Source organism: Schistocerca cancellata, chromosome 2, assembly GCF_023864275.1.
Source record: "Schistocerca cancellata isolate TAMUIC-IGC-003103 chromosome 2, iqSchCanc2.1, whole genome shotgun sequence".
NCBI classification, from domain to species: Eukaryota; Metazoa; Arthropoda; class Insecta; order Orthoptera; family Acrididae; genus Schistocerca; species Schistocerca cancellata.
Window position 1 is genome coordinate 219,010,074 of NC_064627.1, and position 25,602 is coordinate 219,035,675.

The following is a 25,602-nucleotide window of genomic DNA, read 5'->3' on the forward strand; positions in this document are numbered from 1 at the left end:
AATAAGGGTGATGATCGAGAAGACAGACCCGTTGCAGAAAACAAGAACTACAAGAGCGTAAATTTGACTTCATAAACCAAAACTGTGTTTGAGAGAAGATATGGAAGTACATGAAGACACTAGATAAGAGCTGGAAATTCCTAGGTCCGATGCTACAAAACTTTCAGGACTGGTTTTGAGAGAGCAACTGAAATTTGTCATCAACTGGACATCTCAATATTGGCTCTCCGAGTGGTTAAGATACAAAAGAAAAGATCAAACTACTGGATGTGTGACCGTTGTTTGTAGAACATAAATAAGAGGTGACTGTATTTTCTTCACTGTTTCGATGTCAACCAGTGAAGTACACTTAAACAGTGAAGAACGAGAAGCTTTCAAGACCTTAATTGAGTTCTACATTGAAGGTACGGAACGTTGAGTTGAAGATGTTCTTGCTAAATTACATTTATGGAGAAGGACATCCGTGAAAGAAGATTCCAGATCTTCATATGCCATGGAAGCACTGCAATTACGCAACAAAGACATGTATCCAAATAGGAATAATCTTCTGAACATATTGACCACATTTCTCTCCACTTTAAAGAGAATCAGGACAGACCAGCGATGTCCAACAGAACAGGCAAGTTTTGGAGTTTATTACATCACATCACGTCATATAACAATTATTAGATTATCATTTATTAATATTTACAAGCTCTAAAAATAAATCATGTATTGAGCTGTATCATTTGAATTAAGGTGATAATTGTGCTTTATCCTTTCAGAGATGAGTAAATGTACCATATAGCCCTCTTGTCTATTCATCAGCCAGTATCTGTTGAACCACTGGAGGCAATAGACAAACCTCGCGAAGGAAAAGAAACTGGATGTCATTATAAGGAAAATGCTTATTATTTGTTGGCATCTTTGTTTTACTTTTAATTATTTAAAGCCATGATTTATTCATTTATTCATCTGATGAATGTACGTGGTATGGACGTCCTCAATGCTTCGCAAAATGCTGCTTCTACGTATTTAGTCTCAAATCTTTCAGATACACTAATCTTCAAGCTGACTAATGACTTGCCCCTTTATTCTAATGCGTGGCAGGTTTTGCGAAGTGCTTTCTTTGAATATCATTTATGCTCAGAAAGAAAGCATTTTAAGTGGCTTGGGGATTAATATGCAGTCATAGATGATAAATACTCCTGACTTACTTCAACGCCAATACTCGTCGAAATTTTTCTGGCACAGTGCTTTCATCTCTGTTCATTTGTGTATGTTATTGTTGTTGTGGTCCAGTCCTGAGACTGGTTTGATGCAGCTCTCCATGCTACTCTGTCCTGTGCAAGCTTCTTCATCTCCCAGTACCTACTGCAACCTACATCCTTCTGAATCTGCTTAGTGTATTCATCTCTTGGTCTCCCTCTACGATTTTTACCCTCCACCCTGCCCTCCAGTGCTAAATTGGTGATCCCTTGATGCCTCAGAACATGTCCTACCAACCGATCCCTTCTTCTAGTCAAGTTGCGCCACAAACTCCTCTTCTCCCCAATTCTATTCAATACCTCCTCATTACTTATGTGATCTACCCATCTAATCTTCAGCATTCTTCTGTAGCACCACATTTCGAAAGCTTCTATTCTATTCTTGTCCGAACTATATATCGTCCATGTTTCACTTCCATACATGGCTACACTCCACACAAATACTTTCAGAAACGGCTTCCTGACACTTAAATCAATCCCCGATGTTAACAAATTTCTCTTCTTCAGAAACGCTTTCCTTGCCATTGCCAGTCTACATTTTACATCCTCTCTACTTCGACCATCACCAGTTATTTTGCTCCCCATATAGCAAAACTCCTTTACTACTTTAAGTGTCTCATTTCCTAATCTAATTCCCTCAGCATCACCCGACTTAATTCGACTACATTCCATTATCCTCGTTTTGCTTCTGTTGATGTTCATCTTATACCCTCCTTTCAAAACACTGTCCATTCCGTTCAACTGCTCTTCCAAACCCTTTGCTGTCTCTGACAGAATTACAATGTCACCGGCGAACCTCAAAGTTTTTATTTCTTCTTTATGGATTTTAATACCTACTCCGAACTTTTCTTTTGATTCCTTTACAGCTTGCTCAATATACAGATTGAATAGCACCGGGGAGAGGCTACAACCCTGTCTCACTCCCTTCCCAACCACTGCTTCCCTTTCATGTTCCTCGACCATTATAACTGCCATCTGGTTTCTGTACAAATTGTAAATAGCCTTTCGCTTCCTGTATTTTACCCCTACCACCTTCAGAATTTGAAAGAGAGTATTCCGGTCAACATTGTCAAAAGCTTTCTCTAAGTCTACAAATGCTAGAAACGTAGGTTTGCCTTTCCTTAATCTTTCTTCTAAGATAAGTCGTAGGGTCAGTATTGCCTCACGTGTTCCAACATTTCTACGGAATCCAAACTGATCTTCCCCGAGCTGAGACTTATTAAACCTAACGGTTGAATTCTGTCACATGGTCGAGCCGTTCTAAACAACCGCCGAACGAAAAGTACACAACGCGTGCAGCTTATGGACTGCCACGGGGCCCGTTCAGACGGCGCGGGTTTTCGAGCGTGGTCTTCCCTGCCAAGCGATGAGTAACAAAACGTAAGTCTGTCATCTCACCGGCCTTCCGTGGATTGTGTGTGCGACGTGCCTCAACCTGCTGAAAAGTTGAACTTACCAACAAGATTGACTGCCGGCGTATTACCTTTGGTCGGTGTCGGCGCCGTTTGGCTTGTATGAAATGAACCTCAAGTATATTGAACTTTTGGCTCGACAGGAATGTGTTTCTTGTCCGAGTAGGGGGTTACGGACGTTCTACAAGCTTCGCTATTGACATGTTTGAAGGGGACTGCGTTCTTCATTTTGTACAAATATGTTCCATTCATTACTGACTAGCAGGCGTTTCCGTATTAATTTATGCTGACATTTCAATGGCAGTAGTCTTTTTTTTTTTTTAGCCTCTCTGTGATGCTTGGTAGCCAACCTTATTGTTATTGTTTTGAATGTTAAGTATTTTTGGCGGCCCTATTTTGTTTCCTAAAACCTCTGTTGTTGATTATTTGTCAAAAGCTTTATCTGGGTGTAAAATCATAATCTGTGTTAAGCGCCATAGAACTGAGATTCATAAAGTATTTCAGCTGTGTCATTTACAACAAGCTACTGTGAGAATTAAGGCTGACATATTTCTATCTAAGTCGTTCTGTTCTGTATTTTCATTTAATAACCATGTTCTGAGATCATTGTAAGCTTCATATTGTACTGTATGGTTAACTCGGATGGGGACTCTTGATTTTGATCTGTCAGTTACGATTTTATGTGATTAATAAAAATGTTTCCTGAATGTTGTTGCACACCTCTCAGCCCAGTGCCACCAAGCGTGCCACCATAGTATCAGAATTTTCAGCTGATGTAACTGTGGTCCATTTCTAAACTTTGAAACAGCTTATGATAGCAGCTGCTGATATTTTGTGACACTGATCTGTATGAACATCTTGTACTTCAACAGAATGGTACCCCATCCCCAGAAGACCAAATTATCTACACCCCTGCTTGTCCCTTTATCTCCTTAAAATTCAATGAAATTTTTATTCAAGGCCGTAAGTGATAATTTTTATGAATATCTTGAATGTTGCAGATAGGAAAATATGAAGTCTATAGTTATTTATATGTTAACGTCTGTTTTCTTATTGAGAACGACAACTGTTGTATTTCTCCTAGTTGGGGTAAATGTCTTCTTTCAAAACGAAAATAATTTTAGGAGTTCCTTTTTATAACTTTCCCACTGGCCTTTCCTTTGTCATATCTCGAATTGCTTAGGACATCTTATCCAGCATTACTGCCTGAATACCATTATGTTCATTATCAACTCTCTGCGCAATGCTACTCATATGTTGAACTATACAAACACTAAAATATGTCTTGAAATATTTGGACCATCTGTCTTTTTATATGATAAAATGTGACTTCCTATTTTGTTTTCTTCGTACTCTTTTCGTTTTCACTTATTTCAGCCAACAAATTTTCATGACTATTCAAATGTTTTTGAAGACTTTTCTAAATAATTTTGTTTTATTTAGTAAATTCCATAATGTTTTTATTATTGTTTGCTTGAAACTCTCATCTTTTCTTTAGCAGCTGCCTCATTCTACTTGAGATTTTTGTTTTGTTTTGCTGTTTGCATAGCTATCTTTGCCAATTAACTGCCATTTTCGTCTGTATCTGAATGACTTAACATTTTCTAAGATGTTAACCTTGTAGCTTGATTTAGTCTTGTTATCTCCCTATTCTTGAATAACTTCTCCTAATCTGCCAACCGAACTTCCTGTCTGATAAGTCAGTTTCTTTCTAGTTTTGTGTTATATTTTTGCTCTACATATTGTAAGTCTACCATTACTTTAAAATAGGAAGTGATTTAGGAACGTTACATACTGTAGAATTTATTTGTAATTTGATATAATAGTCAGTTTCATATTTAATTATATACGATTTTGGCGTTTTATGCAGCTTAAGAGAAAAGTGTAAACTTCATTGAGTCCTTTTTTCGTATTCTCTTCGTCACAGAGATAAAAAACAGATGACCTTGCTTGTAAATTATTTATACAGAATACTGCAACAGTGAACTAGCGCCAAGTGGGACAGTTCTTAAACAGAGACACAAGGAGGTTGAATATTTTGTATGTAGTCGAAATATAAAGCAGTAGTTCCAAGATCAGTCTTCGATTATCCTTTCCTGTTTTGTAGTGCATCATAAAACTTCTTAGATCTTCGCTTACGGGCAATCTTCTCTGCTACTGCTGTTCGCTATGCGACCTTGTTGAATGCGCTTGACTCGATCTTTTAATGTTAAGTCTTAGCAGGTGCAGCAGATGTTTACGTTAGGTCTTCCGAAAGCAAGCGAAAAGTTTTCGGGGAAAACGTTAGTATAGAATTTCAGTGGCCGATTAAGATGCTTAGTAATAAAACGTCGGTGTATCCTTTTCACAGGTAGCTCAGAATGTAGGTAGTGTACGGCTGCCATAATGAGTTTCCTTGATAGGGAGTGATGGAATGTAATTTCAAATTTTGACAGTTTCCTCTGGTGGTATAGCATTAACGCTCCTAGATCTCCCAGTTCCATCTTATGGTGTCTGCCTACTAAACACCAATTTGTGAAACTTTTAACCCTCTCGTCAATTACTACATAAATACTTAGAAAAGCTTCTCTACATACTTCAAATATACTGTCTCCAGCCACGACAAAGTAGCTAAAAGACTTTTTAGCCCTGCCCACCTTCTCATTCCTTGGGTAGCGTCTATGATGAATCCTTACAGGAAAATGGCCTGGTCATCCTTGCATTCCATGGGTCTGTTGTCATTTGCAATAATACTAAAACAGTGATTTCACACTTGAAGTCTTCTCTTGTCACCTTTTTCGGAACTGCTTTGCCTCTGTTATTTACATGCTCCTCTCCATGAATCTTAGGTTTCTTTTCAATATTTCTTCGGTATTCTGAATAATGTTTCACTCTTTTCTTCGCATAACTATTGGTACAAGCCTCTTCGTCATTTTCACAAGAATACTAACATCAACAATACCAATTTCTTCTACACAGTTGTCACATTATTGTGGAGCCAGTAGCTGAGAAGAAAAACAGCCAGAGTCCTGGACTTTGAGTGTTTCTGCGCCCAGCTCTAATTTCCTACCTCAGTTTGCGTGCAAGGAAGGATGATTTTGTTTTTGCGCACAGTCTAGAGGAGCTATCAAAAGTGGACTTATGGGCTTTTGCAACCAACAGCTCAGTTAGCAGTGAAGAAGTAATAAGTTAAAGCGTCATGCCTGATGCGAAAATGAACAGTAAAAGTAGTAAGCGACGAACTTTTTTGTCTTTCGTCGTTTTGTAGGACGTGTGAGCGAGAAAAGGTTTCATCAAGGTTAGAAATTATGTGTATTCTCGTTCTCAAATGCAGAATGAATAAAATCTGGATATTTGAGCGTCGTGGTCTGTGTTTGTTTTTCACCCCCATCCCTTTGATATTTAGATGGCTCTCGCCGCCACAGCGATTCTTTCCAGACAGTAGGTGATACATTTACCAGGTTTGGTTGAAATTGGTCCAATGGTTGCGGAGGATATGTTAAACATACATACATTTTTATAAAGCGTATAACTATCTTTTTTCGTGATCTAATGAAATAAAGTCGATATTAGCTTAAGGTTCCCAAAGCTACACTCAAATTACCTGCAAAATCCTCTGAAAATTCGTCAAAAGTTTTCGAGATTAGCGTGTTCACCCAGGCAGACAAGAAAATTTTAGCAAAATTTTAAATTACATTTTTTTCCTAATCCGGTTTTGACGATATAAAGCCTATACACTGTCCGAAGCTATGTTGAAGTTGCCAGAGAAAATCTCAACGAAATACGTTTAGTAGTTACGGAGATAGACGTGTTCAAAGTCAGACACACAGACGCGATGGTTTATGTTTTATCATTAGTATAGATAACAGCTACGAAAGGTTTGTTTTAGCAATGTTTACTCACAAGCATTCTATTAATTTTTTTCATTTGGAAAACAGAAAGTAGCTTACATTTCTTTTTCCTTTCGTACCCATATTTTCAACTGCAACATCACAAAGAAATGTCTTGGATGCGCTGTTTGTAAAACACACAAGCAACAGACTTTGGCACATCACCCATCGTATGGCTGATAAACTTATCCAGGTTTTGGGAAAGCACGAATTATATTTGTACAAAGGCTGAAGAACTTTCGAATGACACTGCTGTTTTTACTCGGAAATTATTTAAGGAATCCAAAATGTTTTTATGAGTGTAACCCGTGATTGAAGGATCCGAGTTTAAGGTCTATAGATTCGACGTTTACAATTGCAGAAACACATGGAGCTATACCTCTATGCAGAAACATGTAGTAATAAAGATTTGAAATTGACAGATAACTCGTGAAACTGTACGAGCATGAGGATTCTTGGAACGTTCGCTTCACAGGAGCTTGCGTTTGTTTGATGAAGACAAACATAATGAGACCAAACTTCACAATCTGACGTCAGCTAAACTAGTTACGGGTATAAAAGTGTCTATCGTCCAAGAGTATCGAATATGAATACAGACGGATCGTATACATAGTCAGTGCCGAGAGGAAGATTATTTGTTCGATGCGAATTCAGTTTATCAGGGCGCCGAGCGGTTATCGCAAAGGTATTGCGATCTGTTGCTGCCGACAACCCTTCGGATGTACAGCTATCCGGGCTATAAAAATCGAAGAAAGGTTCGTAAAATAGTGAATAGGTTCAGTATAGTACGTTTTTCAAGCACGAATTTTGTTTGGATGAAACATCAACTCACGGTAAAACAGGAGGATTGCTTCTGTGGCTTATCGAATTTAATGCGCACTGGTAAACAATGTGTCGTGTAAATCATTCGAGCATATTTAAATACTATGTCAAATAAGCATTGCAAGGGACGTAACTGAGAATGGACGATATATTTTTGGTATCTGCAGCGTATTAGCTATTGTTTGTCGCTATTCCTAATAATTCGTTATATGATAACTTATAAAATGTCATGTTCCTATCAAAAATTCTAAGCCAACGAAGAATGACTTCAATGCTTTCGAAGTTTACTCGACTTTGAATATGCAAGAATGCAACATTGCAGCAGCATGTGTTATCGATATGGCAGCCGTTAATTCGGGATCGAGAGGTCAAGAAAAGTGAAGATCAATGGTGCACTGTGTTTGTAAATAAGCATTGTATTTTATAACAACAGCGGGAAACATGGATACGGCAGGACCGATTACTGCAAGCGAAAATACAAATGAAAAGCAAGGAAGGTATGTGCTATACGTTTGTTGATAAACAGGTGTTTATTTAAAGACGTAATAGATGCATAATGTATGCTGTGTGTGTTGCATTGACCTGTTCAGTGATATCGATGTCATACTGCTACAGGTATATGATAAACTATTCCGTGATATTCGTACGTTCTCAAATAAAAGGAGTGTGGCTAACGTCATGACAAGTAACCTACAAAGGAGCTCCGCTATGTTGCCATCGAGTTTCGATTACTCAAAAGAAGTTTTAAAAGAGTAAAACATTTTTGACGCAAATCTGAGTCGTATGATTCACAACCATTCTTGGAATTTCAGTCGTTTCGCAGTACTTTTCTCGATATAACAATCTTTCCGTACAAGATACCTAGATAGCTTTGCTTGTACCATGTTTTTCAGTCACTTACAGTTTCGTCGTCACAGTAAGTTCATTAGTCTGTACCTACAGGTAGTGCGGCATGTATGAATTCTTGTGTTTTTTGGAACGTAGCCTTCAGGTCACACGACTTCTTGACAGTGTTACAGAGACTATAAGCAGCAAAGTACCTTGGACAGCATTTGAAGGAAGTCATGTGAGTTCTGATACAATGAGAACAAAGATTTTCCGATTATTTTGAGTTTGAAAGTAAAATATTTTGTTTTATAAATGTTCTTTCTACAGATAATGTGTGCATTTTCAAAGTGTCAGCATTATTGTTGATATGTCCGTGTTAGTAGGGCCTATTGGAGACTTTTGAAAATGAAATAAGCTTTCAGCTGTCTACTGCTGTTTTTGTACTACATTTGTAAGCTTTTACTGTATGACAATTATTTATGTGATGTTTGGTGTTCAGACACTGCATATTTAACTATTTTGTGACTAGTTGAAACAAATTTTATGAAGTTCTGTACCTGTTAGAGCATTTGATAGTGTGTTCATAAGACAGCATCAACTCACAGTAGCTGCAACTTTTTTTCCATTTTTTTTAATGGATGAAGAAAGTAAAACCTAAGTAAAGAAAGTAAAACTAAGAAAATAAAACCTAAAAAGAAAGTTAAAAAAAAATTCCTTGATGCGTACTGATTGCTTCATGTTAGTTGAAAATTTTCAAAACATCATCTCATCCACCCCCCCCCCTCCCCCCACACACACAGAAATCAAAGAGCCTATAAAACTGTTACATACTTAGAGATGAGATTGATACCACTTTTGAAACTGTGGAGAAACATAGGCTGTAAAACACAATGTATCAATTTCAACCCATTCTGTAAATCTGCTTGTTACTTTAGGAGCTACATTCTTTTATATATTTCATATTTTATGGAGTGAGATTGATAACATAAAACATTTTCACAGTAAAATGCAGACTATATTTCTGTACAAATCAAGGTTCTATTAACACAAAGTTAGACCTATAATGCAGAATATCTCAATAATTGATTTTCAGTTAAGTACAAAATTAAATTAGTCATGTACCAAATTACTCACATTTCAGTTATATAGACAAATCTTATGGTTTTTTACATCAACTTTACCTTTGAACCAATACCAAATCCTATTTCCTGCACTTTCAGAGCCTTTGGTTCTGGTAAAGCTGCTAATATATATATAAAAAAGTCAACAAGGAATATCATCAGTACCTCTTTAAATACAGTCTTAGAAGAGTCTATAGACTTTAATCCTAACACTTAATAATAATTTCCCTTCTTTTGTTGAATAATTAATGCATATCAGAAGTTACAGACTTCCTCACACCAGACAACACTTTAACAAGTTCTTATTTCCCAACATCCAATTCGTTAGCAGTTGCCTGAACATCTGAATTCATATCTGCACGCAGGTCTTCATCATCTGTCGAAGCAATTTGGGGCTGCGACACTTACTCCAGATACGACGTATAATCTTCAATTTTTCTGTTGCAGTTTGTCTATTTGACCTTAACATTGCAGCTTTAAGAAATCGACAAGTGAACCATTCACATTATTTACACTGGGGGAAGTCCAGGCAGCTTTTGTGGACCTTATCGGGGTAAAACGGAAATATTCCAGTTGCCTTAAGGTCATTGACAATATCCTTCTTGAGTAATTTTATATCATCGTTCATCATTTTCGGTGCAGAAGATAACAAAGATGGAAGTTCAGGCATGAGGATACAACAAAGTTTTTGTTAAAATTTTCCTCCAGGCAACCTTCATTGGACAAAAGAATGAAATGTCCACTGGCTGGCACAAATGTGTTGAATTTGGTGGCAAACGCACAAAAGCAATATCATTTTCCTCACACCGTGTGATCACTTCATCAGTAAAATGACTGGCCAAATTGTCTCCCATAAGAACTTTCCTGCTATTCAGTCGTCTTGCACGAGGAAGAAAAACCTGCATGAATCAATCCAGGAACATGACTGAATCAACCCAACCATGGCTAGTTTTGTTAAATCTCAATCCACCTGAACAGCAAGGTGTGTCACAACATGGTTCTCCTTTGAGACCATCCTCTGTCCAAGTGTCCTCTATATGTTCACTCTAGTAGATAATGTAAGGGGGCAGGAGGGTACCAGAAGCATTTCCACACACCATTATATCAATGGTGATTTAGAGTGATTCATCACAGACTCTGGGAGATTCCATGGTGACCCATTTTGCATTTTGAAATCAGTGTTTTATTTTGTTAAATGAGTAATTATGGAAACTATGTATTTCACTTATCAGCTGTAGAGCCTTCTTTGATTTTAATAATTTTAGAGCTGTTTCCTTCTATCTTCCAAACATACCATAATAAATTCACAATTTCTAGCTCTTCAATTTTATAGGCTTTGTTGAAACCTCTACCATTTTGACATGTGTTACATTCATTCTGCAAACAAAGCTCAGTTCGTAACTGGCATATGATGGTTGATACAAATGTGTTGCTGTCAGCTGGAATATTATCATGCTTCTTATGAAGGCTGCTGATAACATTTATGACATTTTCATGATGTTTTACAAAATACTTTATGAGGTAATTTGCTGCTTAATTGAACATGTGGTGGGCATACTTCTGCAAACTTAGATTTCCCAATTTGAGCTTCAGGGTGTTCCTGTTTGAATGCCTCTTATGTTTCCATGATGGACATGACTTAAGTGACGAATATGAATTCTCTCTTTCTCATTATTTTCTATAATAACTATTGTGTCCTTCCTGCCTGATGACTGCTGTCATGGCAGTGGAAACTTGTTACCAAGTCTCTAGTTTCGGAAAAAAGACCTCTATTTTGTGGATTACTCCCATGATTTGGTCTTTCAGAGTTTCCACCTGATGAATTTCCACACAAGTCACTGAACAATTTACGAACAACTATGACTTTGAATTTCTGCAGGAGTGCCGTAACTATGTTGGCCGTATGAGGCTTTGCATTGTCGTGGAGCAGAATGACCCCACGGGTGAGATTGCCTGATTTTTTTTTTTTTTTTTATTTCATCGCTCGGCGAAGGATGGTCAAGGTTTGTGAGTAGCTCTGGGCCTTCACTGTGGTCCCGTGCTGCAGGAAGTGTATCAGAAGGGGGTCAAAGAAGAACAAGAGTGTAGAGGCAAACGATTCACCTCAGACGATGACGTCCAGCTGTACATGCGGTACTGGTTAATATCGCAGCCTGGAGAGTTTTATGAGGCAGCGATTCACTGCCTTATGTCACAGTGGGGCAAGTGTCTCAACAGCCTGTGTCAATGCTTCTAACATACAAGTACTGGTTTCTGTAAGTTTTGAATACCCCTTATAGTTACACATTCACACAAGAAGTAAATTATTGAACAAGATAAAGTTAGCTCTTAACATCTCTCTTGATATAAAAACTTAATTACATGGAACTGACTCGCATTACATGAAAGTTCACACTGTTGTATTATATTATTTATCCTAACGTATAATTTATCTACTTGTACGCCTCCGTAGTGCAGTGGTAGCGTTACCGCCTACCATGCAAGGGGGCACGGGTTTGATTCCCGGCAGGGGACTGGGTGTTGTGTGTCCTTCATCATCATTGACACGTAAGTTACCAAAGTGGCGTCGACCGAAAAGACTTGCAACACTGCGGCCGAACTCCGAAGGGAATGTTCCGGCCAATAAATGCTATACGATCATTTCATTTATACTCTTTATGCAGTGCATTAGGGTATGTAACTGTAAAACAAATAATGATATGCTGAGTATTACCTGCCCAATTAGTTGAAATGAAGGAACAAAATCTACAATAATTCACACTGTAATCATACGAAAAACTTATGGCCTCACAGAAAGGCTACAAATTATGGAGGGAAAGCAATAATGGGCACAACCCATTGTTGCCATACAGTAAAAAGTCCAGCCTTTTCAGACAATATATAAAAAGTACCAAATTTTCAACTTTTAAAAATTGTGAGTGTGTCCTGCATTCCATGGAACATCCCCTCTGGATATTTTGTATTTCAACAATACAGTAGTTCCTTTTTTCCAGGGCTATATAACATGTTAGTCTCATTGTAAATGAAGACATTGCAGTGCTGAATACCAACAATTGTGGTTTTTAAATTTGTGAAATATTCCTTCTCTGGCTTTTCAGATAGCTCAGCCCTCTTTTTTTGTAATACAGGACCCCACTCTCTGACCCAGTGCACCTTTGTTGTGTTTCAGGAAGGAGTAGGCCCAATCAACATTAAGCATGTTAGTGACAAATTGAACAATGTTCCTACCTTCTCTGTCCAGATAACTTTTAACAAATAGACTTATAGCTAAGGGAGTATGTGGGTAACCCCAGTCACTGCAGGTTGTAACTGCTTTGATAATTTCGGTTCCTTGAGCAGAAGTTAAAGCAGCTTGCCCACCAGTAGAGCAGCCGTGCTTCCCATGATATTATGGAGTGTTCCAAAAGAAATATTGAATTCTTTAGATGCCTTGTTTAGTGACTTTTATCCTCTACTACTTGTGACAGTGCCTGATTCAATTTATCTTCAGTATAATTTCTGTTTGTTCTTCAGCCAGCCTTTTTATTATAATCTCATCCCATCTGGGACTGAACACTGAAATCAAAGTAACACAGAGGAATAGAAATTGGGTAACTTAAAGAGTTTCTAACATTACTTTTACCTGTTCTATAAAACTACGATATGAAGGATTGAAAAAATGGATGAAAAATAGAGTTAAATATCAGTCAAGGGATATCAATCTCAGCCCAGGGTAAAGTTACGCAATTCAGATGGCAATTTTCAGTAATACCAACAGCAAAAGATAAATTTCCTGGTATTGGCCATGGATTAAAATGTGTAGAAGGACGGTGGTTATCAATCACACCCCTTGAAATCAATTTCACTCTATTTTATGGTATTAAGGAAAATATTGAACCTACCAATACCACCCATCTCCTTTGACCATGCCATCATCAAAATAGCAGACATAAACCACTAATTGAAACCTGATATGTATAAAATATGCACCATTACAAGAACTATAGTTAACTTCATGACCACATTTGTTTGCTATGACAGCTCACACTGTACCTGTCACCTTTCACCCTAATGTAAACCTCTAGTTATACTACAGATCAGTACACCACTCAACTAAGATTTCATATTCATGTTCGTTGGCTTCACCAACTCACAAACATATCCAAAAACTCACATGTTGCTGCAGATCTGTTTGTGACCACAACCTACATACCAAAAAATGACATAGAAGTGAAATACATATTGCTGGTCTTCTATTCTACATCAGTACGTCATCTACCAGTCCATTGCTACATGATTAGACAAGGCAGCATTCAGTATTGATGTTGTCTTGGTCTTCAGTCTGAAGACTGGTTTGTGATCCAACTCTCCATACTGCTCTGCCCTGTGCAAGCCTTTTCGTCTTTGAGTACTGCTCCAACCTATATTTATTTGAACCTGCTTAGTGCATTTGTCTCCTGGTCAACGTATCCAGTTTTTACCTCCCCACTCCCCACACACACTTCCCTCCAATAATGAATTAATAATTCCTGGATGTCTCAGAATGTGTCCTACGCCACTCCCTTCTTTTAGTCAAATTATGCCACAGATTTCTTGTCTCCCTGATTCTATTTGGCACTTCCTCTTTGGTTATGCAGTCTGCTGATCTAGTCTTCAGCATTCTTCTGTAGCATCACATTTCTATTCCCGTCTTGTCCGAACTGCTTATCATCCTTGTTTCACTTTGATACAAGGCTAGCTTTCCCTACTTTGCTTAATACTGATTTTCGACCTGAGTTCTTGATATTCTTACAAAAGGTCTCCCCAATTTTCCTAAGCTGATATTTATCTTTCCCCTAGTTATACAAGCATCTGTAGACTTACATTTGTCTCCTAGCCATTCCAGCGTTAGCCATTTTGCACTTTTTGAGAAACTCTTTTTTTTAGACTTTTGTATTCCCTTTCGCCTGCTTCATTTGCTGCATTTTTACATTTTCTCCTTTTTGATCCCCTACTGTCTTCACTGTTCCCTCTGTAAAAGCTACCCATTCATCTTTTAGTGTATTCCTTTCCTCTGTTTCAGTCATTCGTTGCCTAATGCTTCCTTTCAAACACTCAATAACCTCTGTGTATTTCAACTTATCCAGGTCCCAGTTCACAAATTTTGTACCATTTTGCAGTTTATTCAGTTTTAATCTATAGTTCATATGTAGTAAAATGTGGTCTGAATCCACATCTGCCTCTGGAAATGTTGTGCAGTTTAAAATCTGGTTCCAAAATCTCTGTCTTACCATTATATAATCAGTCTGAAACCTTCCAGTGCCTCCAGTTCTCTTTTACATATACGGCCTTCTTTTATGTATCTTAAGCCAAGTGTTAATGATGATTAAATGATGCAGGTAGCTTCCTGCATAATTCTACCAAAACTCCTCTTCTATTCCTTTCCCACAGTCCTAGTTCTCCTATTTTTCCTTTCTTCCTTTTCCTGCTGACGAATTCCAGTATTTTGTCACAATTAAAATTAAACGTTTTGTAGTGGGAATGGTTATGGTTAGGAGCCTTAGGATAGGACCATGTGAAATTTAATTGGGAGAATTAGGGGTTGCAAACATTTCAACAAGTCAACCTCACTGTGAGTCCATATGATGATATCATCAATCTATCTAAACCAAACCAGGGGCTTAAGGCTTATGGATCCCAGGAAATCCCCCTCCAAGCATCCAGTGAAAAGTCTGACATAGGAAGGAACCATTCTGTTTCCCATGGCCATACCCCTGGTCTGTTTATAAGCCTGCACCTCAAAGGATAAGCAATTTTTCATAAGTATGAAGTTGATTAAAGCGAGCAAGAATAGCATTATAGGTTGGGAATCAGGTGGTTATCAGTTGAAGTAATGTTCAGCAGCAGATAGATCATGTACATGGGGAATGTTGGTATAGAGATAGGTGGCTTCGATGGTGAGAATCAATGTGTGTGGTGGTAGTGGGACATGCACAGATTCCAGATTGTCTAGGAATTAGTTTCTGTCTTTAATATAGGATTGGGGGAGGGGGGAGTAACTATTCCTTTTCTCTGCTTTCTTTTAGTTTTCTATATCTTTTATTTTATGACTGTTTATTTTCCCTTCCAGCCTCGCCCTCCACTCCACCTGTCTACCAGAGGCAATGCACTTATCTTTCTGTTCTTATTAACTCTTGCACAATGTTTTCTCAGTAATCTCTGTCTTGCCTATCACCGTGTCATCCACCTTTAAGCTCTCAGGTTTTCAAAACTCGTCTTGTGCAGTGCCCAACAATCACTCTTTCATTCTCATCCTGTTTGGTTAGTATCCTGTGACCCAGGGTTTTTGGTGACTCTTTCATAACTCTCCCCATTCCTTAAACTTTGCTAACCCTGTTCCTTCATTTCTCTTCCTTTCCCTTCGACCTTTCTGCAATCGATGAAAGAGCCACTGACTCCGAAAGCTTTCATATTTCCATAACTTTTAAATGTGTTTTCTCCTGCCATGTCTTAAAGAGTAGATTCATTATCTGTCCAGTTATATTTTCAAAAACTGATTATTTTTGTTGATAAATTAAGAGATCTAACATGCCGTACCCCTACCTGTAGCATACTGTTTTGTATTCCCTGATGACATCCTCCTGAGTAGTCGCCACCTGGAGATCTGAGTGGGAGACTATTTTACCTGTGGAATATTTTACCCAAGACCATTCCATTATTTTTAACCTTATAGTAGAACTGCATGCCCTTGGGAAAAGTAACTGCTGTAATTTCCTCTTGCTTTCAGCCATCCACAGCACCAGCACAGCACAGCTGGTGCTACAAGCCCAGATCAGTTAATCATTCAGATTGTTGTCCCTGCAACTAGTGGACAGGCTGTTGCCCCGCATGTTTGTTTGGCCTTTCCGCATTGTGGCTGCACCTATAGCATGGCTAACTGTATTGCTAAGGCAGACAAACCACCACACCTCTCCATGGTTCATGGGGACCAGCATTGATCAGCCCAATAAAACCACATGGACGATTCTGGGTGAAGCATGAAAAGTTGTTGAAACTTGTCATTCAAAGAAGAGGATATACTGTGTGTGAAACATTTGGGTCATTAGAGTTGCACTTCATCTGGAAATTTTATTACATCCACAGAAAATATCTGTTTCTGTTGAAATTGATTTTAATTCTCTCTCTCACTAATTCAGTAACTTTACATAGCTGCCTTGCCTGCCATAACATCACTGCTGCCTAATAAGGCAACTGTTTTATTTTGTTTATTTTATTATTTTCTTGTTTCATTTTTTTAGGAACGGACAGTGAAGTACACATTTCAAAATCATTTCCCAGTTCATCTGCTCATTTTTGAAAATCATGTTGAGAATATCTGAATGCACCTCCTGTGAAAACACTCTTGTGTGAAATGAAAGACTTGTGTATGTAATTACAAAAGGAAGATATGAATCATCAGGTGATGCATCAGCAAGGGTAATAATATAATATTTATCAGCTCTTCTGATGTTCTTTTTTCTCTTTTCCCCCTGTTGATTTGCTTTCTTATTGCCTAAAAGAGGAACTGTTCATCACAGATAAAAAGAAGTTAAGCTGTTGGCAGTTATTAGTTATATTTCATTTACCAGAATTTCAAAACCTTTGAAGAAATGGAAATAAGTCGTGAAGTTCTTCATCTCTGACACCCTTTCTCAGTTTCTGCAAATGATTATTCTTTTTTGATAATTTTCATTTATACTTTTGGATTAAGGAGTAATCTTTCACATCCTGATTTATTGTTTTACAGTATCTCTTTCAGTGAATTTTTATTATGTGTTTTATCTTTTCTTCCACATTGCCTATTCAGTCATTGAGTCTGAATGCAGTTTTCTGAATCACTGTTAGAAAAAAGAACTGACAGATCTCTTTTCTTCCTTTGATGTGACACTTTGAGAAATGGAAACTCCAGCAGGCATTTACATATGTCTAATCTATGCAATAACAGTGACATATTCACTATCTTTACAAGTTAATGGATATCTCCTCTTGCAACGAATCAGTATGTTCTTCTCTGATGTCTTCTTGAAATCTGAAATGAAAAAATGCACATCACGTGTCTGTCAATTTATTTGGTTAATCATAAGTACCAAATTTTAACTGACATGTTTTAAATACTCATCTTGTTTCACATTTATGATTACTGTTGCCCTTTTTTATAATATGAGGATAGAAATATATAACATTCCAACAGGCTTTCAGAAATCTAACTTCACTTGTGGTGAAAGGATGGTGCTTCTTATTTTCACTGGGATTTCTTTAATAAACTTTGCCAAGTACTTCACAGTGTTTTGTAGCATATGAATGTAGATATATAATTTCAGCTGGTTTACCTTTCCATGCTGATCTTACTAATGGTCTTTTGTTAAGATGTTGCTAATGTGCTACTAGAATCTCAATTTTTACTGGTTAAACCAATGTTGCTGACCTTTAAAAATATGTAGTATTGTTTTCAGCCTCATAGTATTATGGAGATGGATGAGTATGTCTTTTTACTTTAGATTTTTGTACTGAAGAAACGCAGGATTAGTGAACAACATATTCCACCTCATTATATACTTCTGGAGGTAGGGCATAGAGCATAGGATACTTTTATGAGGGGCTTCCACCAACTTTTCTAAGAGAGTGCATATGGAAAACCCGAAGGATTTAGCTGGCTGTGGCCATCAGGGTAGCCACACAGTTAGAAGAGGTAGATGTGGCAACAGGAATGCGAGAAAAATTAGGCATATTTTGTATTGATATAAAATGTTTGAGATATGGGCTCACAGGCCACATTTGGAAGGCATATCAGCAGTCTCAATGCAACAGGTTTTGTGTGGATGGGCACCATGAACAAGAAATGAAATAAAGAGCAGAGTTGATAGGTACATAATAAACAGGAGCACCAAATCTGCCAAAAGGCATTCGCTGTAAATTTCAGTGCCCCTTTGGCAGAAGCAAAGTGTTGCTACCATGGTATGATAAATGGTAAAGAGCATAAGTTATTGTTCAACACAGGGACCTGCATATCTGTGGCTAGTCTTGACTTCTTGGGTAATAGGAGATGAACTCTCCATGTTATAGGTTATATGGAGTAGGAAATAATGAGGTGGCATCTCTAGGTTTGCCAATGCTCAGTTTTTGTGTTGGAGTGAAACATTTCAGAGAGAATATGGAAGCTTTTTCCCATGTAGGTGAAGGGTAATGCACAATCTTAGGGTTAGATTTCGTAACTGAACATCAGGCAAAAAATGGTCTTTCACAGCAGACTGTTGAACTCAGTGGAATGTTCCAACTGTAAGAGACTGCTACTGATGACACGCTCTTGCAAGATTCTCCTGTCATGAGGATAGAACCAATTAAACTGCATACAAAGTCAGAAGACTCAGTTTGTGTCATAAACTGCCACAGGGTGAACATAGATACAGACATAACGACTAATGTTTTGTGTGTGGTAGAGCCATTGGTAGACAGTGTCAGACTGGATACATCACATTGTTTTGTACATGGAAGCATTGTACATATACAGCAAGTTGAGGCAAACATACGGTTCCTATTGGTATGGATAATTTTGGCACCAATAAAGTGGTTTTGACAAAAGGTAGGTAGTTGCCAATTTGGACGTTGTGGATGAGAATAATTTAGACAGGTCAAGTGTGGACATCAGCCATAAGAAAACTGCCTGTACAGCTTCATTATGCGAAGGAGGTCAGGATTTGTAGGAAGAAAGCAGAATAGCCATGTAGAAGCTGTTAACAAAGTTTGCAAATTTATGTAATCCTTGTAGGCCATAACCCAGCACGGGATATCTACTGAGAACAGTCACCTATATATTGGAAACTGTGCAGGATACCCCAACATTTACATCCAGAATTGGAAGGATGTATTAATCAGCAATTGAATGATGGCATCATAGAAGAGAGTAATGCCCAAGATGGTACGGTAAAATATAGGTTTTGTTGTGATTGTCAGTATTTAAATTCTAGAACAGTTGCTATGCGTATCCTGCATACTGGATAACCTGTGTAAATCCAGGTACCATTCCACAATGGACTTGAAGAGTGGTTACCATTAATTGTAAGTAGTACCAGATTACTGGCCGAAGACTGTATTCACAGACCTTGGGGAGCATTACCAGCACTGGCTAATCCCATTTGGTTTGAAGGATGCATCAGCCACATTTCAATGATTTCTTGTTGGAGGGTTACGTTGTTTGAATCTGCATCAGTGCATAGTTTTCCTTGGAAGACATTATCGTATTTTCCAGTTGAATTCTGTGCGCTTAATGTTGAGTATAGAGAAGTGCCATTTTGTGTTAACATAAATTAACCACTTAGGAAATTTGATTAGTCAAGACGGTGTAGAAACTGATACATGGATTGTGCGATTTGCTGCCACCACCGCTGACTAAACAGCTGCAGTCATTTTTGGGATTAGCCTGTTATTATCAGAAATTTTTGATGGGTTTTGTGGGTATTGCCAGATCATTGATGCAGTTGTCAAAAGGTGTAAATTACCAATGAACTACTGAATAACAAGCCATATTCGAAAAATTGATGAAGGTGCAAACAGCTAACCTTGTATTAGTATTACCGAGCTACAGGAAGGAATTTATTCTCTCCTGTGATACAAGCAGCCAATTGGTAGTGTGTGTTCTAAACCAGGAAAAAGTAGTGTTGAGTTTGATACGCACTTAGGTGTTATCTGTATGGCAGGAAATTCAAAGTGTTACCTGACCATGCAGTATTAAAGTGACCATCAGAATTAAGAGATCCATTAGGCAGGTTGACGTGGTAGGAATTGAAATTAAGCAAACTTGGCTTTGAGGTGATTCATAAACTGGATAGCAGATAGACTAAGGAGAAACATGAGTACTTGCCTGTAGCCTTGTGGAATGCAAAAGGTGCAAGCCACTGACACAGATTTTGAGCTATTCGAAACAGTGCCGCTCTTCCCTGGTTACATTTGACTGCTATGTAAGATAACGAAGCTTGGGCCATGTGTCATGGTGCCGGCTGCACTACTAGAGGAATTTTTAAAGGAAAGCTCATGATCACTTGTTATCAGAACATGGAGGACACAGAACAACAGATCATAATGTAGCCAAACCGTATTGGTGATGAACATGGAGACAGGATGTTGATCAATATGTGAGGAGTCATTTGACATGTGCAAAATGTGCAGACTTACATCATTAGCAAGTACCATTTCAAATATTACCAGAGACATCCAAGCCATTTGAGATAGTTGGGATTGACATCTTGGGTCTTTTTAGCCAAACGGTGGTTAACAGCTACGTTTTGACTATTGCAGATCATTTTTCACATTATGTCGCAATGATTGCCATTCCAGATCAGCACGTGAGTACAGTAACACGGGCAATGGTGAACAACTGATTATTGAAGTTTGGTTGCCCAAGATGATAATTACAGATCATGGCACCAATTTCATGTCACAGCTAATGAGACAGCAGTGTCACTTGTTACAAATCTGGAAACTAAGAACTACTGCTTTGCACCCACAAGCTAATGGGAGGACTAAATATGTTCACTGAACCATCGTATAGATGAAACTTCCTGGCAGATTAAACCTGTATGCTGGACCAAGACTCGAACTCAGGACCTTTGCCTTTCGCGGGCAAATGCTCTACCACCTGAGCTACCCAAGCACAACTAATGACCCATCCTCAAAGCTTCAATTCTGACAGTACCTCGTCTCCTACCTTCCAAACTTCATAGAAGCTCTTCTGCAAACCTTGCAGAACTAGCGCTCCTGGAAGAAAGGGTATTGCGGAGACACGGCTTAGCCAGAGCCCGGGGGGAAATCTCCAGAATGAGATTTTCATCCTGCAGTGGAGTGTGAACTGATATGAAACTTCCTGGCAGATACAGGAAGGTAGGAGACGAGGTGCTGGCAGAATTGAAGCTATGAGGACAGGCTGTGAGTTGTGCTTGGGTAGCTCAGATGGCAGAGCACTTGCCTGCGAAAGGCAAAGGCCCCGAGTTCGAGTATCGGTCTGGCACACAGTTTTAATCTGCCAGGAAGTTTCATATCAGCACACACTCTGCTACAGGGTGAAAATCTCATTCTGGAAACATCATATAGATGTTGAGCTATTGCATTAGTAATGACCAAAATACTAGAATGTTTACCTGCTCTATCTTGTAGCTGTGTATAATGAAAGATGCATAATAGCATTGGGCCCTTGCCATACGAGGTGATGCTCAGGGGAAAGACAACATAACTTTTTGATGTTGTTAAATATAAGATGGGAAAAAATAAGAAACCTATGCAGGATTTTGCTAGAAATTAAATGATGTATGGAAGCGAGTGCAGAAGGCAAACACTTGGGCACTCATGTGTCAAGAGAAAATGGGACAGCGTACTAGTAAATTGCCTGAATGTAGGGTTGGCAAATTGATGATGTTAACTAGCCCCTATACATCAAAGGGTAAAATGAAGAAATTTATGTGATATAAAGTGCCATATCTGTGGAAATCACATCACTAGTGAACAATGAGATAGTAAATAGGCATTTTAGCTTAATGGTATGAGTTTTGTTGTTGTTGGTGTGTGACAATGGACCCTGGGCATCTGGTCTTTTCAAGAGGGAGGTGATGTGGGTTCCTTTTCCCCAGATGGCATTACCATTTAGGATGATCATGATGCATGCCATAATTCTGGTGGCACTACACCTCTTCAATGGGGAAGTGGTAAGCATGTTGGAGAATCTGAATGTGAAGGACAAGTGCTGTTCTCCATGTAGGATGATGTCATCATAACCAAGCAGCATTGGACACTCCAGATTTGCCTACAACACGTGGGAAAGAAGAAACAAAGTATGGAGGCTGGATGAGACATTCGCCAAATTATGTCTTGAGGCTGAAAGAGAGGGAATATTTGAGGGACAGAGAGAACAGTTCCGGAGATTGTGTCTCCCTTATGAACAGCTTCAGGAACAATTACACCAAGTAATAGATTTGGTGCCACAAACATTACTGTGTCACAAGAGGGGATAATCCAGGCTGACACTAAAGCATGTGAAGTACAATTATTTTTAAGGAAAGCAGATGCAGTAAGATGCCGAAGGGATATCCTGGCATCAGATTCTTGCTTCCAAAAGGGCTGGGGTGCTCTTGATTTACTTGTTGTTCAAACCTGAAGTAGTTGTTATGAATTGTTAAGGACAGGGTCAACCTAAGAGATGAAGAGGCTAGAGTTACAAGGTAGTGGGTTACTGTTTAATGATACAATCTGTGACATAGGAGGAACAGCTTTTTGTCTTCCAGTCACTGCTGTGCTACCACTGCAGTGTGCTACTGGCCAGATAAGCCATTGGAAATACATTCAACTGAGAGCCTAGTGCACCTAAACACCACTGTGAAACCTGACCTTCTGCATTCAATGGGCGAACTTATAACCACACTAAAAAGATATATTACTGCTGAACGGATGCTCCAGCATGCAGCATGTACAGCAGACCATAATGAGTAACAAATTAGAGACATGCCAGTGAGTGTCTCGTATTCTAGTATCACTGTGTTCTGACTACTCTTTGTGTAACCTGTATCTACTTTAAGTGGAAAACTGCCTGATCAGTTGAGTTACCAGTACATCAGTTAGCAGTAGACTGGGTTAATATTAGAAAATACTATATAAGTTAATAAGCAGCCAATGAACAGTGCTGTTCACACTGATTTAGAGTAGAAAGAGAAGCAGAGAATTTTGTACATACAGGATGTCCATAATTAAAGTTCCAGTTTGAGAACACTGTAGAAAGAGAACCAAAGCTCAGAATTGCATCAAATTTTAACAGCACATTATTGACACAGGGGGAGAAAAGTCATGCAACAAAAAAAAAGTATCAAAATTTGACCAGTAGATGGCACTGTAAGCATCAGAATATGCACACCAATGGACACACGGCTGTTCCTCAGTTTGTGTCAGATGCCCAACATGACCCTCTCCAGAGAGAATCGCACGTCGCTGATATAGCTCGTTTATAAGAACAGTGACTGTACACCAGTAGCCGTGCAGAAGTTCTGATACACTACCATACGAAAAGGCATTGTTCCAAAGTTTGCTAATGATTTGGAGAAAATCATTACAAAATTCAAAAAGAGGTTCTTTTGAAGAGCAGTGTGGTAGAGAGAGGAAAGCAGTTGATCCGATGTCTATCAAAGATGTATCCACAGAATTGCAAGACAGGTTGAGTGGTGGTGTGTAAACATGCAGTGCACAGGGAATTGTCCAAACATTAGAAATGCCTGCAAGCACGGTGCATGAAATCCTATGAAACATCCTGCATTGCTGTCCTTGCAAAATCACCCATGTTCAGATGTTGCTTCCTGCTGATCTGCTAGCCTTGGAATTTTTTATTCGCATATAGGTGGACAACAAATGGCCATGGAACATTCTGTGGAAAGACGTAGCCCATTTCCATCTCTGAGGACATGTCTGTATGTAAAATTACAGAAAATGGTCATCAGAAAATCTGTATGCACATCAGCTCATTCACTAAAGATGACTGTGGTGCAGGCCGATGGCATTGTTTATTGTAGGACTTTGTTTTTTCTAGTAGATGAGTCCTGCAGGTCGTGTTACCTCTGCAGTCACTGCTAAATGCTATGAGGGTCTTTCGCACACCTTCATTCAAATCCTTCAGCAGTGTAGATGTGTGGGTAGGATCATCTGTATGCAAGATGGCACTCCTCTACACATTGCACAGCCAGTGAAGTGGCTTCTGCAGAGGCACTTTCGAAATGCTAGGATTATCAGCTGTTGTTTCCTTACAGCTTGGCCAGTCACATAACCTGATCGTAATCTGTGGACTTCTGGCTTTGAGGTTATCTGAAAGATGTTGCATTCAGTAGCTGAATTATGAACATGGTGGTATTGAAGGCATGCATTTGGCAACGCGTTCTGATTTGTTGCGGAACACCCTGTTTCTAGATTTCAGCTTGCAGTAAAAAATGCAGGACAGCATCTTCAACATGTCTTGTGCCAGTTTCACTACAATTAAAAATCATGTCATTTTGCTTGTTCTTAGGAAAATTATAAACCAATTTTTCCAATCCGATGTGTTACAACCTTGCTGTGGTGGATGGGCATATCTAACTAGCAGTGCTACAGGTGTCGACTGCGAGGTTTGTGCAGTCATAACACTGAACATGGTGTAATGCGCAACTGAAACCAAACTGTCGTATTGTGATTTTTTAATTTGTGGACACCCTGTATGTCATGAAACATTAGTTAAGACTATTTTTGTTTAGTATTGAAGGAAACGCAAATCAGTTCAGTAACTATGTGTCATGGCTCGAGCGCTTATCTACTATGCAAGACCGTGTATTCAGTGCATTGCCATTGGAGAAGATGCCAGCCATCATCTCGAAAAGTCACATTTGTGACAATTTCAGCACTGACAGGACTTCTAAAGGAGCTGACAAGACAGGAACGCCAGGGCAAATGATGACACAATTTTCAAATGACCTGACAGTTCTAGCCTTTGATGATGGGGGCTGGGAGTACTGTTGTTTGTGAAACATTAGCAAGTATGGCCCACATATACACCTACTAATTTAGACTCTCATCGTGTCAGTGGTATTCAGCTGTGCCCAATGTTTTCAGTTATGCGGTCTATGCCAGCCACTAGTTGTGAGAAGTAGTCCACATACAGTCCAAGATGAACTAGCCATCTGCCACTGTCAGACTTTGCTGTCAGTAGCTGCAGACATGGCCTGGGCAGAGTCAGAATGCTGTCAACTTGGCACCTCCACACTGTCGAGCCAACTGCTGGGTGACTACCTGCTGCTGATGGGTGCCACCCTGGCAGGTTACATGCTAAAGCCTGGGCATCTAGCTGCTAAGCCACCACCACATGAATGGGCACACTGTCGATGTGCATCGCTGTGAGCAGACATACATTGTTGCTGTTCACTTCTCACAGTGGGCACACGCTGTGGCCATCAGCCATCACCTGCAGTTTGACCCCATGTTCCCCAGTATGCTTTCTGCCAAGTTACAGAGGTGCTATAGACTCGAGGTGTCTGTAGTCCTAATGTGTCTGTCATTGAGAAAAGCATATTGTTGATTTTAGCCGATGAACAGAAAATGGTTTTGATGTTATTTTTCTCCAAAATACTGGTAATCTTGGTCCTGGGTGGTCCAGCGTACAGAAGGAACGCCAGATATTGTGTCCTCTTCCAACTCTTCTTCGTTCTTCGTCTTGTTCAGCTGGAGAGTGCATCTTATCTGTGTCTCCGATTAGCTGGTCCTGGAGAAGTTTCCCAATGATGCTGAAACTCAGTGGTTAGACTCCCTTGTCGTA

The 25,602-nt window shown here is 39.0% G+C and overlaps 1 protein-coding gene across 5 annotated transcripts in view; it reads left to right on the plus strand.

Moving 5' to 3' along the window:
• The first annotated feature begins 7,159 nt into the window (after nucleotides 1–7,159).
• Nucleotides 7,160–25,602, plus strand: part of LOC126161545 (ring canal kelch homolog) — a 163,166-nt gene continuing 144,723 nt past the window's right edge. The window contains exons 1-2 of one of the 5 annotated variants that reach the window (XM_049917475.1): nucleotides 7,699–7,847; nucleotides 16,556–16,733. In XM_049917475.1, the coding sequence (XP_049773432.1) occupies nucleotides 16,705–16,733 (29 nt within the window). In that variant the 5' untranslated portion in view covers nucleotides 7,699–7,847; nucleotides 16,556–16,704. Of the gene's footprint in view, nucleotides 7,284–7,680; nucleotides 7,848–7,964; nucleotides 8,417–16,555; nucleotides 16,734–25,602 lie in introns of those variants that run through there. The other 4 variants (XM_049917476.1, XM_049917473.1, XM_049917474.1 and 1 more) reach the window with 4 other exon arrangements.